General features: G+C 45.5%; 1 protein-coding gene across 2 annotated transcripts in view; it reads right to left on the reverse strand.

The window, feature by feature from the left end:
* Positions 1–5,557: 5,557 nt before the first annotated feature.
* Positions 5,558–18,065, reverse strand: part of vwf (von Willebrand factor) — a 102,136-nt gene continuing 89,628 nt past the window's right edge. For both annotated transcript variants that reach the window (XM_078419903.1, XM_078419902.1), the window contains exons 49-52: positions 16,358–16,486; positions 14,976–15,015; positions 12,790–12,893; positions 5,558–6,027 (exon numbers count right to left, since the gene is read on the reverse strand). In XM_078419903.1, coding sequence (XP_078276029.1) covers positions 5,842–6,027; positions 12,790–12,893; positions 14,976–15,015; positions 16,358–16,486 — 459 coding nt within the window. In that variant the 3' untranslated portion in view covers positions 5,558–5,841. The remainder of the gene's footprint in view (positions 6,028–12,789; positions 12,894–14,975; positions 15,016–16,357; positions 16,487–18,065) is intronic.

Below are 18,065 nucleotides of genomic sequence, written 5' to 3' on the forward strand. Positions count from 1 at the left end.
GCCTCAAAATTAAGGAAGTTCCTTTCGGATGGAGATGAGGAGGAACTTCTTTAGTCAGAGGGTGGTGAATCTGTGGAATTCTTTACCACAGAAGGCTGTGAAGGCCATCAATGGATATTTTTAAGGCAGAGATAGATAGATTCTTGAATAGTACGGGTATCAGGAATTATGGGGAGGAGGCAGGAGAATGGGGTCAGGAGAGAGGGAGAGATAGAGATAGATCGGCCATGATTGAATGGCGGAGTAGACGTGATGGGCTGAATGGCCTAATTTTTCTCCTATCACTTATGACCTTATGACCTTAAGAAATCATTGTTTGAAGGGATGTGAGGCTTTGATATGAGCCTCTTTAGACTTTAGAGATACAGCACAAAAAAAGACCCTTCGGCCCACTGGGTCCGCACCGACCAGTGATCACCCCAAACACTAGCACTATCCTACACATACACTAGGGACAATTGACAATTTTTACTGAAGCCTAATTAACCTACAAACCTGTGCATCTTTGTAGTGTAGGAAAAAATCGGAGCACCCGGAAAAAACCCACGCGGTCACAAGGGGAAGATACAAATTCTGTACAGACAAGCATCCATAGTCAGGATCAAACTCAGGTCTCTGGCACCTCAAGGCAGCAACTCTAACACTGCACCACTGTGCCACATTGGACACACAGCTGACAGTAGCATCCATTAACCGCACCATAAATTAATAACCAACTCTGAGAATGAAACGGGTTGAATGGCGATGAGAAATCTTATCATACAATGCTGCACAATGTTATTTGCTTTCTAATAATTTCCTCTATGAACTGTAAATTTCTATTGAGTGACCGGTGTGTTCAGGGGATAATATTATGATTCCCCAAAATATAAAGAAACACCTGATGCTGGAAATCCAAAATAAATACAGAAAATGTTGTCACTACTCAGCCCACAGACTGCATCTGCAGAAAGAGAAGCAGAGGTGCCAATTTTGGTCACTAACCTTTCATCTGAATCTAGGCAATGTTATAAAGCTACCACATGTCTATCGCGTGATTATGGGTGTTATTGGAGCGATTAAACCAAAAATAAAAATTTATAATAATAACAGGATTTAACAAATTGACGTGACCATTAGTACTTTGGGTTCTTCTCATCGAGTCCACGTCACAAGATTAGAAACTGCTCAGCCAGAGCTGAACACACTTCTCGGCATCTGCATACAATGGCGTCTTGCGCTTTTTGTGCATTGTGGTGGGAAGATTGGTGGAAACAGGGTCGCGACGTGAACGCACTTTCCTTGGCCCCAGTACTTTGAGTAACTACCTCAAGATGCGAAAATGTAATTCAGTCATTCCTTGTTATAGAAACCATTCCACTGACCATTGTTACTTGCCCATTGTAGAGACACACTGGTGCATTTCTGCAAGACGGTTGCAAAACTGAGGGAGGGAAGACACCGAGCTCAGTCGCTGCTCGTCCCAAAGACCCGGGACCGGAGAGGAGGAAGTCGGTGATGGCGGCGGACGCTGGACAAGCGATGGTAGGAAGAACCGAGAGTCTTGCCTTCCGCACCCCCAAGGTCGGCTGCCTGAGGCGCCCCCGGGTAACGAAGGTTGAAGAGGGAAGAAACGACAATTCGCAGGATGACCAGATGGGGGCGACGACTACAATGGGCCTTGATGGCCAGCTGCAGCTGGGACCGTGAAATGGCACCTAAACCTGGCGTCTCTTGCACATGGACATAGTGTGAGATGATCTTATGTAAGGCAATGATCTGTAAGCTAAAAGAAAAAAATCACCGTATCTAGGTACACGTGATAATAAAGGAACCATTGTACAATTGCCAAAGTCTTAAACTAAGTCAGAGTAGACCTGGAGTGTTTTACAACCTCTTCAAAGATTTATATGGGCAAACTTATTTGTGTAGTACGAATCATCCAGCACAAGATGAATGAGTAGATAATCCTTTACAGGGGTATACTTAGATTAACAAGGGAGCGAGTGTTTCCAAAGTAATCTGCCTGCCAACACCTTGCTCTGTGGTGCCTGAACTAACCGCATGTAGCTCAGGACGACATAAGGTTGCCAACTGTCCCATATTAGCCGGGCCATCCTGTATATTGGGCTAAATTGGTTTGTCCCGCACCGGACAGCCCTTGTCCTGTATTATGCCCAGGGGCCACTGTAGGCCCAGACCCCATAGGCCCGGGGGCCGCTGTAGGCCCGGACCATGTAGGCCCGGAGGCCCAGGCGCTGCCTAACAGAAGTTACGTAGCAACCTGCCTCCCGGCCCCGGGGGGGCTGCCATTGGTGGAGCGGGAGCTCGTGGCCGCCGGCTGGGTGAGGTTATGTGGGGCGTGGGGCGGTGACGTCACCTTTTGTCCCTTATTTGGGAGTAAAAAAGTTGGCAACCCTAGGACTACATAACATTGAGCATGTTGAGCATTGCTTAAAGCTGGCTTCTGTTACTTCAAGGCACCTGTATTTCTCGAAGGGAAGACTCATTGAGGTTGCAAGCAATGGTGCAGAGCTCTGGAAGTCCTTGTGGCCTGTGAATTTTCTTGAACAATGGAAAAGGACAGCAAACAAGGGGCCAATGTGACAGCCATTCAGTCTCTCTGATAAAGTTTTCATAAAGTTTTATCGGTGACAAAAATAAAATGCAAGGCCTATAATTTTTGTTTCATAGAACAGTACCATGCAAAAACAGGCTCTTCAGCCCACAATGTCTGTGCCAAACATAATTTCAAATAAAACTACTACTAAAACTATTCCCTGTGTATCCATGCGCCTATCCAAAAGCCTCTTAAATACCACTGTTCTATTTGCCTCCACTACCATCCCAGGCATTTAAAAGACATATGGACAGGTGCATGGATAGAAAAGGTTGAGAGGCATTTGGGCCAAATATGCATTAGATGGGACTAGTGTAGATGGGGCATCTTGGTCGGCATGGGCAAGTTGGGCCGAAGGGCCTGTTTCTGTGCTGTATGACTCTATGACAAGTAGGTCCCTGCAGCGACATTTGTTGACCAGTTCATCACATTCACCGGACAGCACGAAGATCACTCCTGTGACGAGTCCTCCCAAGCCTCTCGACAACGAAAAGTCTGAACTCCATGGTATGATAAATTGGCCAATTTTTATGTTTTAATAGCCTGCCAAATATAACCATTGCAACGAAAGGAGAAGCACATTTATTTTCTAATTACCCTGTGATCTATGGGATGAAAGCCGTGGCACAGGGAGTTCATGTACAGTAGATTAACTTTTTTACAGACCTTTCAGTTTGACAAGCCCATAAATAAAACTGCTAACTGCCACAGAGTAACCTTGACCTGGTGCAGCACAACGCTTCAATGTGCCCTCAAACCAGAGACTGCGTGCGGTTGGAGATAAGAATCGATAGGAAATGTGGACGTGGGGTTGAGAAAATGATGGTAAACTGTAGGAATAATTCATGTTAAGGTAGCTGTGAATAAGGGCTACCTCTTGTAATTCAATTAGTTTTCTGGAGAAAGTCGATGCTTGGTTCGTTCAGTTTAGTTTAGTTTAGAGATGTAGCGCAGAAAGAGGGTCTTTGGACCATCGAGCATGCCAACCAGCGATCTCAATAATAAAACTTTATTAGCCAAGTATGTTTTGCAACATACGAGGAACTTCATTTGCCATACAGTCATAACAGTAAAAAGCAACAGGCCACAAAACACATTTTAGCATGAACATCCACCACAGTGACTCCTCCACATTCCTCACTGTGATAGAAGGTGAAAAAGTTCAATCTCTCCCTTCTTTGTCCTCCAGCGGTCGGGGGCCTCTAACCTTCCGTTGACGGGATGATCTTGACTCTCGTAGCCGGCGGCGAGCCTTCCTCGTCGGGGTGATCAAGCTCCTTCATCGGGGGGGGGGGGGGGGGGAATCTCAGCTCCTCTGCGCCGGCGATCTACCCCGGGTTGGGACCAGTCGAACCTGGTGCAGCTTTTGGAGCTCCCGACCGGTCTCAACCCGAGACTGCGAGCTCCTGATGTTAAGGTCCGCAGGCTGCACTGGAGCGTCGATCCCAGGCAAGGGATCGCAGGCTCAGATGATAGGTTCACCCCCCCCCCCCCCCCCACGGGGACTCAAGGTCAGTCCCAGGCAAGACCCCCAGCTCCGTGACGTTAGGCCGCAGAGCGACCAGAGATACGATCCGGAAAAACAATCGCATCTCCGGCCAGGTAAGAGATTGAAAAAAAGTTTCCCCCGACCCCCTCTCCCACCCCCCACATAAAACAAACCAGAGAACATTTACACAAACTTTTAAAACTTACCAAAAATAACAAAAGGAGTTTGAAAAGGACAGACAGACTGTAGGCGAGGCAGCCATCGTACGGCGCCCCCTGGTCTCCGTACACCAGCACGATCCTACACACTAGGAACAATTTACAATTTTTATTGAAGCCAATTAACCTACAAACATGGACGTCTTTGGTGTTTGGGGGCGGAAACCAGAGCACCCGGAGAAAACCCACTCCGTTACGGGGAGAACGTACAAACTCCGTACAGACAGCATCCGTGGTCAAGTTTGAACCAGAGTCTCTGGCGTTGTTAGGCAGCAACTCTACCGCTGCCCCTTGACATAACCATCTAAAATCACCAAAATAAAATGACAAAAACTAAGAATCTAACTAACTCAACTAACACTTCAAAGTTTGAATTCAATTCAATCAGCAATAAACATTTCAAAACCCTGCTGGAACCAAGTACAATCTCGGCTGATCAGAGATGTCACGGAAAGCGGAGGACGTTCAGTGAATCGTTGGCCACAACCCTCCGCCCTGGCCCTGGATTCCATCCCCATCCCTATACCACACTGAGGCAGAGACCGAGAGGGTGCAACATCCAATCTGGAGCCAGCCTGGAGAACCCAGGGATGGAAAACTCATCCTTCTCTGTCTCAGAACAAGACCTAACCTCTGATGTATACAGAGTTCCAATGAACAGTGGAAGGACATTCAATAGTAACTTTCAAATATTTACACTTAACAAGGGAAGTTGTAGATGCATGTCATAGTCATGGAGAACATGGAGACATGGTCTTCGGCCCAACACGACCATGCTGACCAAGATGCCCCATCTATACCAGTTCCATGTGTCCAGGTTTGGCCCAGATCCCTCTAAACCTTTCCCATCCATGTACCTGTCCAAATGTTTTTTTGATCTTGATATTAAATCTACCCCAATTACTTCTTCTGGCATCTCGTTCCAAATGCCCACCACCCTCTGTGTGAAAAACCTGCCCCTCAGGTTCCTATTAAATCTTGCCCCTCTCACCTTAATCGTAAGCCTTCTAATTTGTGATTCCCCTACCCTGGGTGTAAAAGAAATCTCAGTGCCACCTCCTTATGATGCCATACACCTCTATAAAATCACCTGGAAAAGACGGATGTGTAAGGGCGGTGTGGTGCACAGGTTAGTCAATCAGCTAGTTCAGGTATGTGATGGACTGAATGGACTCCAACCCGCAATGGTTGAGATCACTCCATGGCTATCATAAGCGACCTTAACACCAAAATAAGCTCCACAGATGACAGTTTGTGGCTTAACCCTACATTTGAACTTTATTTATTCATTTGTGTAAATCTGAAACCAGTGCAGTTTATATGGTCGGCCGGACATTATGCGGAACTGCTATTGCAGCAGCAAAGCGAGAATTTGCAATCTGTCACTTCTGCAGTGAGGGTCGGCTGAGCAGAAGCTGGATATTATTGTTTGTGAAGAAGCAAGGAAACTGAGAACTCAATTCTGAACTTGACATAATACAATTTCTGGCTCAGCAGAGAGGATTGGTCGGTGGCTTCGACCCGTGTCACTCGGTTCATTCACATCGATGGGCCACACAGCCGCACTCCTGCATGTCAATGACCCTGTGGTGCAGCACGGTCCCGTTCAAACATCTCAGAGGCACAAAGACGGGAGCAGATGCTGTTGCTGCACAGCAGGTACATTCCTTTTCAATCGCCTTCATCTGTACGGAGTAGGCATGGTTAGTCAGGCAGTGGCCCTGAAAAACAAAAGCAGCTCAGTTGAGTTTAGTTTATTGTCACGTGTACCGAGGTACAGTGAAAAGCTTTCGTTGCGTGCTAACCAGTCAGCTGCACAAGTGGGGGATGACAGGCAGCCCTACTTGCGACTGCGGATATCCAGACCAGACCATCCCACACATGGTGAATGACTGCTCACTGAGGCTTTTCCCTGGTGGCATCAAGGCCACCCGCCCAGCAACTGATGTTGCCCTGGCCTGGATGTCTACCCTTGACCAACAACTTTAGGCTGTGCACGCCATACGCAAGAAGAAGAAGAAGCCGAAAGACAGCACTTGATTACAATCAATCCGTTTAGAGTGTATAGATACATTATAAGGGAATAACGTTTAGTGCAAGGTAAAGCCAACAAAGTCCAATCAAGGATAGTCTGAGGGACATCAAAGAGGTCAATGGTAGTTCAGCACTGATCTCTGGTTGTGGTAGGATGATTCAGTTGCCTGAACACAGCTGGGAAGAAACTGTTCCTGAATTTGGTGGTGTGCACATTTGGTCACAAATTTGGTCACACCTCTAAATCATTTGCCTAATGGGAGAGGGGAGAAGAAGTAGTGACCAGGGTGCGACTCGTCCTTGATTCTGCTGCTCAAGAACGAGTCCCACCCCGGTCACTCCCTCTTCAGGCAATCCAGGCAAGAATGATGGCTGGATTAGAGGGAAGGGTCTCATCCCAAAACGGCACCCACTCCATGGTCTCCAGAGATGCTGCCTGACCTGTTGAGGTACTCAAGCACTTTGCCATGTTTTAACCCGCGTCTGCAGTTCCTTGCCTCTACATTCTGGATGAGAGGGTACTATCCACAGGGAGAGGTTGTGTAAACTTGGATAGTTTTCTCTGGAATATCGGAGGTTGCGAGAAGAAGATAAAATTATGAGAGTCATAGATAGGACAGACAGTCAGAACCTCTTTCCCAGGTTGGAAATGTCCATCACCAGAGGCCATAGCTTTAAGGAGAAAGGGGTAAAGTTTAAAGGAGATGTGCAGCGCAGGTTTTTGTACACAGAGTGGTGGGTGCTTAGAATCTGCTGCTAGGGATGGTGGTGGAGGCCCATACACTAGTGGCATTTAAGAGGGTTTTGGATAGGCACATGGAGGTGCTGGGAATGGAAGCATATGGATCACGTGCAGGCAGAGAAGATTAGTGTGTCTTGTCATCATGTTCAGCACTGATGTTGTGGGTCGAAGGGCCTGTTCCTTTGCTGCTCTGTATTGGGCTTGTATACACTGGAATTTAGAAGGATGAGGGGGGATCTTATTGAAACATATAAGATAATTAGGGGATTGGACACATTAGAGGCAGGAAACATGTTCCCAATGTTGGGGGAGTCCAGAACAAGGGGCCACAGTTTAAGAATAAGGGGTAGGCCATTTAGAACGGAGATGAGGAAGAACTTTTTCAGTCAGAGAGTGGTGAAGGTGTGGAATTCTCTGCCTCAGAAGGCAGTGGAGGCCAGTTCGTTGGATGCTTTCAAGAGAGAGCTGGATAGAGCTCTTAAGGATAGCGGAGTGAGGGGGTATGAGGAGAAGGCAGGAACGGGGTACTGATTGAGAGTGATCAGCCATGATCGCATTGAATGGCGGTGCTGGCTCGAAGGGCTGAATGGCCTACTCCTGCACCTATTGTCTATTGTCTATTGTCTATCACCAACTGAGCAACTGCAATGTTAGGGATTTGTTATTGTCGGGACAGAATCCCATTTTGTCAGTTTGTCATCACATTGTCCTCTCCACAATGTTTCTGGTGAATCGATACTTAAGATTAGTTGAGCTGGATTTGATGGTGCAATGGTGATGGGAGGCACAGGTATGTTCCCAGCTGAGATGACGGCAGGAGTAAGAATGCAGAAGCAGGAGGAGACTATGACAAAAATTAAACGTTCACCATTCAACAGAATTATTGCCATTCCTAGGTATCAAGCCACAGACAATCCCCACAACCCCTGTTTCCCCATGAGTGTAAAAACTGAGTGAAGTGTGAACGCACGGAATATCCACAGGTAAGGAACAGGTTCCATTTACAGTATTACACTAGTCAACTTTGTCCATTAGACAGCAAGTACACAAAGATCACTCCCAATGGTAATGCTACCACCACAGTATCAAAGCTCAGAGCACTGATAGCATAGAACATAGACAGATAAGAACAAACAATTACTGAAAGTGGAGAGGGAGGAAATTAGTCCCACCAAGTGCTACATCAGTCTGAGGAAAGATCTCGACCTGAAACGTCACCTATCAATGTTCTCCAGATATACTACCTGACCTGCTGAGTTACTCAAGAACTTCGCCAGGTATTAACCAGCATCTGCAGCTCCTTGTTTCTACATTCTGGATTAAAGGGTATTATCCACAAGGAGAGGTTGTGCAAACTTGGATAGTTTTCTCTGGAATATCAAACATCACATTAAACAATGCGATTACTCCAGCACTTTGTGTTTTCTTCCATAGTTTTAGGCACAGTGTGGAAACAGGCCCTTTGGCCGGTCGAGTTCACACTGGCCATTGATCAGCCATTCACACTAGTTCGACGTTATTCCCGTTTCACATCCTTCACACCAAGGGCAAATTACAGAAACCAATTAACCTGTAATCGTGCATGTCTTTGGAATCCAGTAGTTCTGGGGCTTCTGGTAAATACGTGTGTGAGCATGCAGGTGTTCCGTATGTACGAGTGAGGTAAGATTTTTAAATAGTTTCATGAAATATTGAATAGATCAAGCTTTGCCATTGCATTTCCTGTGTGTGGTGCCCCTCCCTGGCAAGGTGTGGTATTGCAGGCAGTGACAAGACACCGATACAATAATGTGGCAATTTATGGTTCTGAATAATCAGGCAGCAAAATATGCAGCACAGACACAAGTCTTGCTAATAATAGCACACTTGGGAGTTTTCATTTAAAGTACTGACATACTCCAAGGTGAAACAGTGATTATGAAGCAACTTTGAGGCACTTTAAAGGACCTGGGCCTTATTGCCGTGATGCTTGGAGAAACGTGTTTAAATTGTTCTGAGACTGAAATCACCAAAATGTTTTTAGCCACGGAGGTTTTACTTTAAACAATTTGTGAAAAATTGGGAAAGCTCATGGTATCCAAAATAAATTTATAACATGCTAATAGAGAGCAAAAGTGGTTTAATATATGGGTACCGAGTTGCAAGGAAAACCTTTGTGTTGCATGCTATCCAAACAGATTCCAGAATACTAAACATAAATACAATCAAGTCAAACTCAAGAACAATAGGTAGAGCAAAGGGGAAGATACAGAGTGCAGAATATACTTCTCAGCATTGTAGCGCACCAGTTCCAGAGACAAAGTCCAATGTCTGCAATGGGGTAGAGATAGAAACATAGAAAATAGGTGCAGGAGGAGGCCATTTGGCCATTGTGATCATGGCTGATCATCTACAATCAGTAACCTGTGCCTGCCTTCTCCCCATTTCCCTTGATTCCACTAGCCCCTAGAGCTCTATCTAACCCTCTTTTAAATTCATCCAGTGAATTGGCCTCCACTGCCTTCTGTGGCAGAGAATTCCACAAATTCACAACACTGAGTGAAAAAGTTTCTTCTCACCTCAGTTTTAAATGGCCTCCCCTTTATTCTTAGACTGTGTACCCTGGTTCTGGACCCCCAACATTGGGAACATTTTTCAGTCCTTTTATAATTTTATACGTCTCTATAACATCCTCTCTCATTCTTCTAAACTCCAATGAATACAAGCCTAGTCTTTCCAATCTTTCCTCATATGACAGTCCTGCATCCCGGGGATTAACCTCATGAACCTATGCTGTACTGCCTCAATAGCATGGACGTCCTTCCTCAAATTAGGAGACCAAAACTGCACACAATACTCCAGATGTGGTCTCACCAGGGCCCTATACAACTGCTGAAGGACTTCTTTGCTCCTGTACTCAAATCCTCTCGTTCTGAAGGCCAACATGCCATTAGCTTTCTTCACTGCCTGCTGTACCTGCACACTTACTTTCAGTGACTGGTGTACAAGGAAACCAAGGTCTCGTTGCACTTCCCCTTTACCTAATCTGACACCATTGAGATAATAATCTGCTTTCTTATTTTTGCCGCCAAAGTGGATTTATCTACATTATACTGCATCTGCCATGCATCTGCCCACTCACTCAACCTGTCCAAGTCACCCTGCAACCTCCTAACATCCTCTTTGCAGTTTACACTGCCACCCAGCTTTGTGTCATCTGCAAACTTGCTAGTGTTATTTCTAATTCCATCATCCAAATCATTAATATATATTGTAAATAGTTGCGGCCCCAGCACTGGATGAATGGGACAATACCATAGCCAACCATTGACATCACCCACCTTACCCAGGTGGATATGAATTGAACCCAAGTCTTTTTGCTGATTAATGCAATGCTATAAATCGATTGGTAATGCATTGATCATCTCTCCAGTTATAAATGGAATATATGATCATTTCACGTGGAGCTGTAGCAGTGCAGTGAAGCAGAGACAGAGAACAGCACAGCACAGGAACAGATCCTTAGGCCCACAATGTTTGTGCAGAACATGATGGCAAGTTAAACTGATCTCAACTGCCTGCACATCATCCATATGCCTCTATTCCCTGCATGTCCGTGCACCTATCTAAAACACAATGATGGTATCTACCTCCACCACCATCCCTGGCTATTCCTTCCTGACACCCACCATCCTTTGACACGCACCGTTAAACTTTCCATTAAACTTGACGTATCCATTAAACTTTCTCCCTCACCGTATAGCTCTGCCCCTTCGTGTTTTGGACATTTCCAGCCTAGGTGAAAGGTTCTGTGACTACCGTATCTATGCCTCTCATCATTCTATACACTTCTATGAAGACTCTCCTCAAACTCTGACACTTCCAGAGAAATCAATCCAAGTCTATCCATCCTCTCCTTGTAGCTGAAACCCTCTAATCTAGGCAGCATTCTGATAAATCTCCTCTCACCCTCTCCAAAGCCTCCAATCCTCCCTGTAATGGGGTGACCAGTACTGTCTGTGAAGGCGTGGTGCAATGGCACGTGATTGGTGTCCCTCACTATCTCTTCCCTCTCACAGGTGCTCATCAGCGACCCACAAGGGTGATCCAGTGCCAAAGACTCCTTGAAGATGTCATTTGCAAGCAGAGCAATCCGCAATCAGAGATGCTGCCTCTCCCGCTGAGTTACTCCAGCATTTTGTAACTATCCTAGGTGTAAACCAGCATCTGCAGTTCCTTCCTACATACCCCTCCATCACAACGGCTGTGTGTAAACCTAAGAGAACTAAGAACTAAATTACGGTGTATGAATATTGCGCTAAATCTAGGCAACATGTGCAAGCAAGTGGACTTAATACCCTTGCAGTCCCTTCCAATTAAGCCATCATGGGCAGAGAATAAGCAGACTATTCTGGTGCTTGAAGTCAATTACTGAAGGAGGTTTGGCTATTTGAATCAAACTCTCAATTATAGCTAAATTATTCTGTGCTTTAATGTTGACGACACACTGGTTGTGTTTCAGAGGTTTAATAAACTCCATGCACGTTATCAAATGTTTGACAGGAAATCGAAAAAGACAGTCCCATTACCCGGACCTGCTAACAGATGGGATAATAGAACATCATTAGCACCAGGAATTCCACAAACACAAAGAATGAGCCTTGGAGAATTCAATTTCACCGCTGAAAATCCTCTTTACTGTGACTATCTAATGTTCAATAGACAATAGACAATAGACAATAGGTGCAGGAGTAGGCCATTCGGCCCTTCGAGCCAGCACCGCCATTCAATGTGATCATGGCTGATCATTCTCAATCAGTACCCCATTCCTGCTTTCTCCTCATACCCCCTGACTCCGCTATCCTTAAGAGCTCTATCTAGCTCTCTCTTGAATGTATTCAGAGAATTGGCCTCCACTGCCCTTTGAGGCAGAGAATTCCACAGATTTACAACTCTCTGACTGAAAAAGTTTTTCCTCATCTCTGTTCTAAATGGCCTACCCCTTATTCTTAAACTGTGGCCCCTGGGTTCTGGACTCCAGGGTTCAGTCTGAAGAAGGGACCCGACCCGAAACGCCACCTACCCATGTTCTCCTGAGGTGCCCCCTGACCCACTGAATTACTCCGGCACTTTGTGCCTTTTTTGTAAACCAGCATCTGCAGTTCCTTGAGCCAACACCTTATGATCGAAGGTGGTTTCCAACTTTCCTCAGGGAAATCCAGAGTTGTATTAAGACACAGCACGGAAACAGGCCCGGCAGACCAGCGAGACCGCACCGACCATTGATCACCCATACACTGGTTCTATCTTACACGCAAGGGATCATGTACAGAAGCCAATTAACCCATGAACCTGCACGTCTTTGGAATGTGGGAGGAAACCGGAGCACCCGGAGAAAACCCACGCGGACACAGAGAGAACATGCAAACTCCGTACAGGCATCAACCATGGTCAGGATCGAACCCGGTTCTCTGGCGCTGTAAGGCAGCTGCTCTACCACCATGCCTGGTTGTGGTGGAAGGAATGAGGGATTCGAAACTTCCAAGAAGGGGAGGGAAATTGGGAGGGTGAAACCTCTGAGATAGTCACGATTGGTTTTACTGGCTGTGTACTCAGCCCTGCATCTGGCTTTCCAGTTTCAGTTTCAGTTTAGTTTCCAGTGCAGAGCCAACAGAGGAAATGCACAACAAAGAATAAAAACATTGGTAAATCACGTGGTAAGCAGTACCTCACAATAATGGATGTCAGTCTCCCCTTCAGTTGTGCAGTCATCCAGGGAAATTCTTTGAATCACACGAGTTACTTTATTGCACTGTTCTGACTTGTATTTGCCTGAACACAAAAATATTGAGTATCTCAAAATCAATCCTGTCAGATAATCAGTGAATACAGTCATTTAAATTCTTATTTTAGCATGTAATATTCATCAGGACATAGGAAGTAAGATTTTGCACATGACACAGGGTCAGTGAAAGGTGCAGACTTGTGCCTTGCTTTGGATGGGATCGCTGACACATTTGGAGAGTTGGACCCATTCTCATCGTCATATCTCAGTATTCACTGGAAATGGGCCTGGAAAACTGGAGTGTTATTGCACCGCCAACAGCGTGAAACCATGGTCAGGATCGAACCCAGAACCCGAGATAGGCAGCAAAAAATGACCTCAGTGTTTCAAAGGTACCGTCTGACCAATGCGTAAAGTCCATTAACTTTCTCCATGACAGTCTGGACAAGACCAGTAAATGAACACACGCCAGCTCTCGGCTGACCGGAGTTCCAAACAGGCCTAATAGAGTCATACATCAAGTAAATAGGCCCTTCAGCCCAACTCATCCATGCCCACCAAGGTACCCATCTAAGCTACTCCCAACACTGGCTGTGTTTGGCCATATCACTCTAAACCTTTCCCAGCCATGTACCTGACCGAATATATTTAAAATGCTATTATCATACTAGTTTCAACTACCTCCTCTGGCACCTCGTTCCATGTACCCACCACCCCACGAGTGAAAAAGTTGCCTCTCAGGGTCCTATGAAATTTTTCTCCTCTCACCTTAACCCTATGCCCTCTGGTACTTGATTCCCCTATCCCTGGTAAAAGACATTGCGCATTATTCCTATCTATTCCTCTCAGATTTTATACACTTCTATAAGATCACCCGCCAATCCTACTGCACTCCAAAGAATAAATTCCTAGCCTGGCCAACCTCTCGCTAGAGCTCAAGCCCTGGCAACATCCTCATGAATCTTCTTAGTACCCTTTCCAGTTTAATAGAATATAATGGGAAAGATGAATGAAACCCTAGAACACCCTCAAAGATGGGAGTTTGGGAGCATTTGCCTTTCGCTTTGCTGAGATTTAACAGCAGCATCTTGAAATTCCACCAGAGTTGCTCCACCTGCAGGCTCCTTATCCCCTTGGCATGTGGATTGTTTCAGTACCAAAGCAGTCTGCGCACTGGCATTCTCAACCTCTGCACCATGGCTAATCCAACTCTAACCCTTGCTATCTGTTGTCTCTTCGTAATCCTCATCATCCGGTATCCAAAATCATTTAAAGAATATTAATTGATCTCAATTCAACAACGGTTTGAAGACTAAATTTTCACATCTGAACCTCAAATGTTAAACCGCCTTTCTTTTCTCTTTTGCTTTAATTTACCTTGTAACCAAACGCGTTTTGGCTTTATCAGACAGTTTGCCTTGTTTCCATATTGCCAAGTCGCTAAAATGATCGGGAAGTAGTTCTTCTAACATAATTCTCTGTCATCTTGAGGACCTTAGATAGGAAAGGTTTAGAGGATAGGAAATGTTTAATGGGATGTGGGCTAAACATGGGCAGATGGGACTAGTTTAGTTTAGTTTAGAGATACAGCTTGGAAACAGACCTTTCGGCCCAACAAGTCTGCGCTGACCAATGGTCACCAGTATACAAGTTCTATCCCACACAATTGGGGCAATTTACAGAGGCCAAATAACTACAAGCCTTCATGTCTTCAGAATGTGGGAGAAAACCGGAGCACCCAGAGAAACCCCATGGAGAACGTACAAACTCCGTACAAGCAGCAACAGTAGTCAGGATCGAACCCGGGTCTCTGGCGCCGTAAGGCAGTAACTCTACCGCTGCACCGCCCCTGGTGTAGATGGGGCATCTTGGTCAGCATGGACAAATTGGGCCAAAGGGCCTGTTTCCGTGCTGTATGACTCTGTGACCTCAATACAAATTTCTTTCCTCTTCCTGTAATATCCCCCATTGGAATGAAGTCTCCAACCCCTCAATTCTCTGTCCACAGAGTAAAACATCAACTGACCATTAACCTGCAACCTAAAGGGTATTGATTGCCCAGTATATGTGGATATGCAGCTGACAGCAACAAGGCATCACAACTACAAAGCCATAGCATGGATACTCACAGGTAAAGCAGCAGGTGTTTTCCACACGTACTATCTCACCCTGCAGGCCAAGAGAAGGAAACAACGTATTAGTATATACTTTAGAGTTCTCTTTTACTATTAGCTTTATTTGAAAGCAAAGCAATTTAAGTTTGATGTTGGAACTCGCAAATCTATGGTTCTGACGATAAGCCACATAACTCTGTTTCTCTCTCCACAGATGCTGACCAACTTGCTAAGTATTTCCTGCAGTTTTGATCACTGTTCAGAACAGAAATCTGTGGTTTAGTTTAGAGATACAGAGCGGAAATAGGCCCTTCGGCCCACTGAGTCCGCGCCGATCAGCGATCACCCCATACATTAGCGCTATCTTACACACTATGGTAAATTTACAATTTTTTAAACCAAAGCCAATTAACCTACAAACCAGTACGTCTTTGGAGTGTAGGAGGAAACCGGAGTTCCCGGAGAAAACCCACGCAGTCACGGGGAGAACACACAAACTCCATACAGACAGCATCCGTAGTCAGGATTGAACCTGGGTCTCTGGCGCTGTAAGGCAGCAACTCTACCGCTGCGCCACCAAGCCGCAGGCCATGTAGGTGGCACTGGGAGTATTCTCTATATACACAGTGGCAATCACATTGCAGTCATGTTACTGCTAATGTTGGAAAGCAATTTTAGGGATAGGTCCGTGTTCCAGCTATTTACACCATTGAATATACTGTGGCTGACATGCATTGGGCCCAACACAAGAGCTTGAGTTTCCTTTATGATACCAGCTCACTCAGATTTAGGGGATCTGTAGAGGTCTGAAGAAGGGTCCCAAATCAAATTGTCACCTATCCATGTTCTCCAGGAATGCTGCCTGACCCACTGAGTTACCCCAGCACTTTGTAACTTTTTTTGTAAAGCAGCAGTCAACACTGGAGGATTGAGACTGATGTCAGGAACCACGTCTTTGTGTAGACATAAGGAACTACAGATACTGGAGACATGAGGAAAACACAAAGTGCTGGCGGAACTCAGCGGGTCAGGCAGCATCTGTGGAGGAAATGGACAGATGACGATACAGATCAAATCCATTCTTCAGACTGCAGCAGATGACGTCTGACGCGCTGAGTTCCTCCAGCACTTTGTGTTTTGACTCAACACTTCTTTGTGCAAATGTCAACAAATCTGCGGATTCTGCTTCCCACCAGGCGGGAGAATCCTTAGGTTCTTCCAGAAACTATTGGGAGAGACTTCTCCTGGATGAACGATCGACAGTGATCCGTGGATCTGAGCCTCTGCCGTGATTGTGGTGAGCTTTGAACAGCTCCAACATTGCACGCTTCCAGTCCTACAGACGGTACTTCACCAAAGTTAGTCATTTGAAGGCAATGAGCACTTTGAGTCCTTACCCCTCCGTTTCTGCATTCTTGCTCATCGAACGACATGCAGAGCGTTATTCGCTTTTCTGACACAAAATCTCCTGTTTCGCTCACTTTGCACCTGTACAGTTCACAGTTATCTTGCACGTTCTCATCCGCCTGTTGAAATAAAGTGCTCTCTTTAAACGCACAGTTGTTAAACCCTCCCGTTGGTACTACTAAATTTTATAAATGAACATTTCCTCCAATTTAAACAGTGAATGTCAATGAATTTTTATAAGTGTCTATCAAAAACAGAAAATAGCCGTTCAGTATAATGTCTTGTTATTGCCAGCTAATTACTTTTTGAAGTACGGTCATTACAGGAATGAGACCTGTAACTTACACACAACAAAATCCCACAAGTAATAACAGGAGTAATTAAGTGGTCTGTTTTTATTTATATTAAATGCGAACTATATATTCACCATATTCATTTTGAATCGTGCTTTGGGAACATATGTGTGCCAGAGAGAGCAGACTGAGCTACACTGGGTTTTAACATTTCTTCTGAAGAACTGCTCCTCCCATCATGATAACTAGAATCACAGTCATACAGCAAAGAAACAGACACCTTGGCCCAACTGTGTAGGAAAGAACTGCAGATGCTGGTTTAAACCGAATGTAGACACAAAATGCTGGAGTAACTCAGCGGACAGGCAGCACCTCTGGAGAGAAGGAATGGGCAATGTTTCTTCAGAAGAAGGGTCTCGACCTGAAATGTCGCCCATTCCTTCTCTCCAGAAAAGCTACCTGTCCCGCTGAGTTACTCCAGCATTTTGTGCCCAACTTGCCCATGCCAACCAAAATACACTAGTCCCATGGTCCATATCCCTCTAAACTTATCCTATCCATGTACCTGTTCAAATGTCTTTTAAATGTTGTTACAGTACCTGACTCAACTACCTCCTCTGGCAGCTCGTTCCATATACCCACTACCCCTTGGGTTCCTATTAAATCTTTCCCTTCTCACCATGAACCTATGTTCTCTGCTTCGTGATTCCCCTACTCTGGGTCATGATTTTATACATCTGCAAAAGATCACCCCTCAGTCTCCTGTGCTCCAAGGACTAAAGTCCTAGCCTGCAAAACCTCTCCCTATAGCTCATGTCCTCGAGTCCTTGCAACATCCCCATGAATCTTATCTGCATTCTTTCCAGATTAATCACATCCTTCCAAGAGCAGTGTGCCCAAAACCAAACATAATATCCTAAACACTGGTCTTTCTCAGTTTAGTTTAGTTTAGAAATACAGAGCGGAAACAGGCCCTTTGGGATCACCAAGTCCGCACCGCCCAGCGATCCCCGCACATTAACACTATCCTACACACACTAGGAACAATTTTTACATTTGCACCAAGCCAATTAACCTACAGACCTGTACATCTTTGGAGTGTGGGAGGAAACCGAAGATCTCGTAGAAAACCCACGCAGGTCACGGGGAGAACATACAAACTCCGTTCAGACAAGCACCCATAGTCAGGATCTAGTCTCTGGTGCTGTAAAGCAGCAACTCTACCGCTGTGTCACCGTGCCGCCCACTTAGTTTGAACAAATCTTCTGAAAGTGTGCTTGTCCCACAATGATAGTCACCTAACCATTACCCAGCAGTGTCAATCTGGACTGTGCTGTCTCGGACATAGAGAGGGTTGAATCGATGATTTCCTGACTCCAAGCTGAAAATGACACCTCTAATCCAA

This window comes from Rhinoraja longicauda, chromosome 23, assembly GCF_053455715.1.
Source record: "Rhinoraja longicauda isolate Sanriku21f chromosome 23, sRhiLon1.1, whole genome shotgun sequence".
NCBI classification, from domain to species: Eukaryota; Metazoa; Chordata; class Chondrichthyes; order Rajiformes; family Arhynchobatidae; genus Rhinoraja; species Rhinoraja longicauda.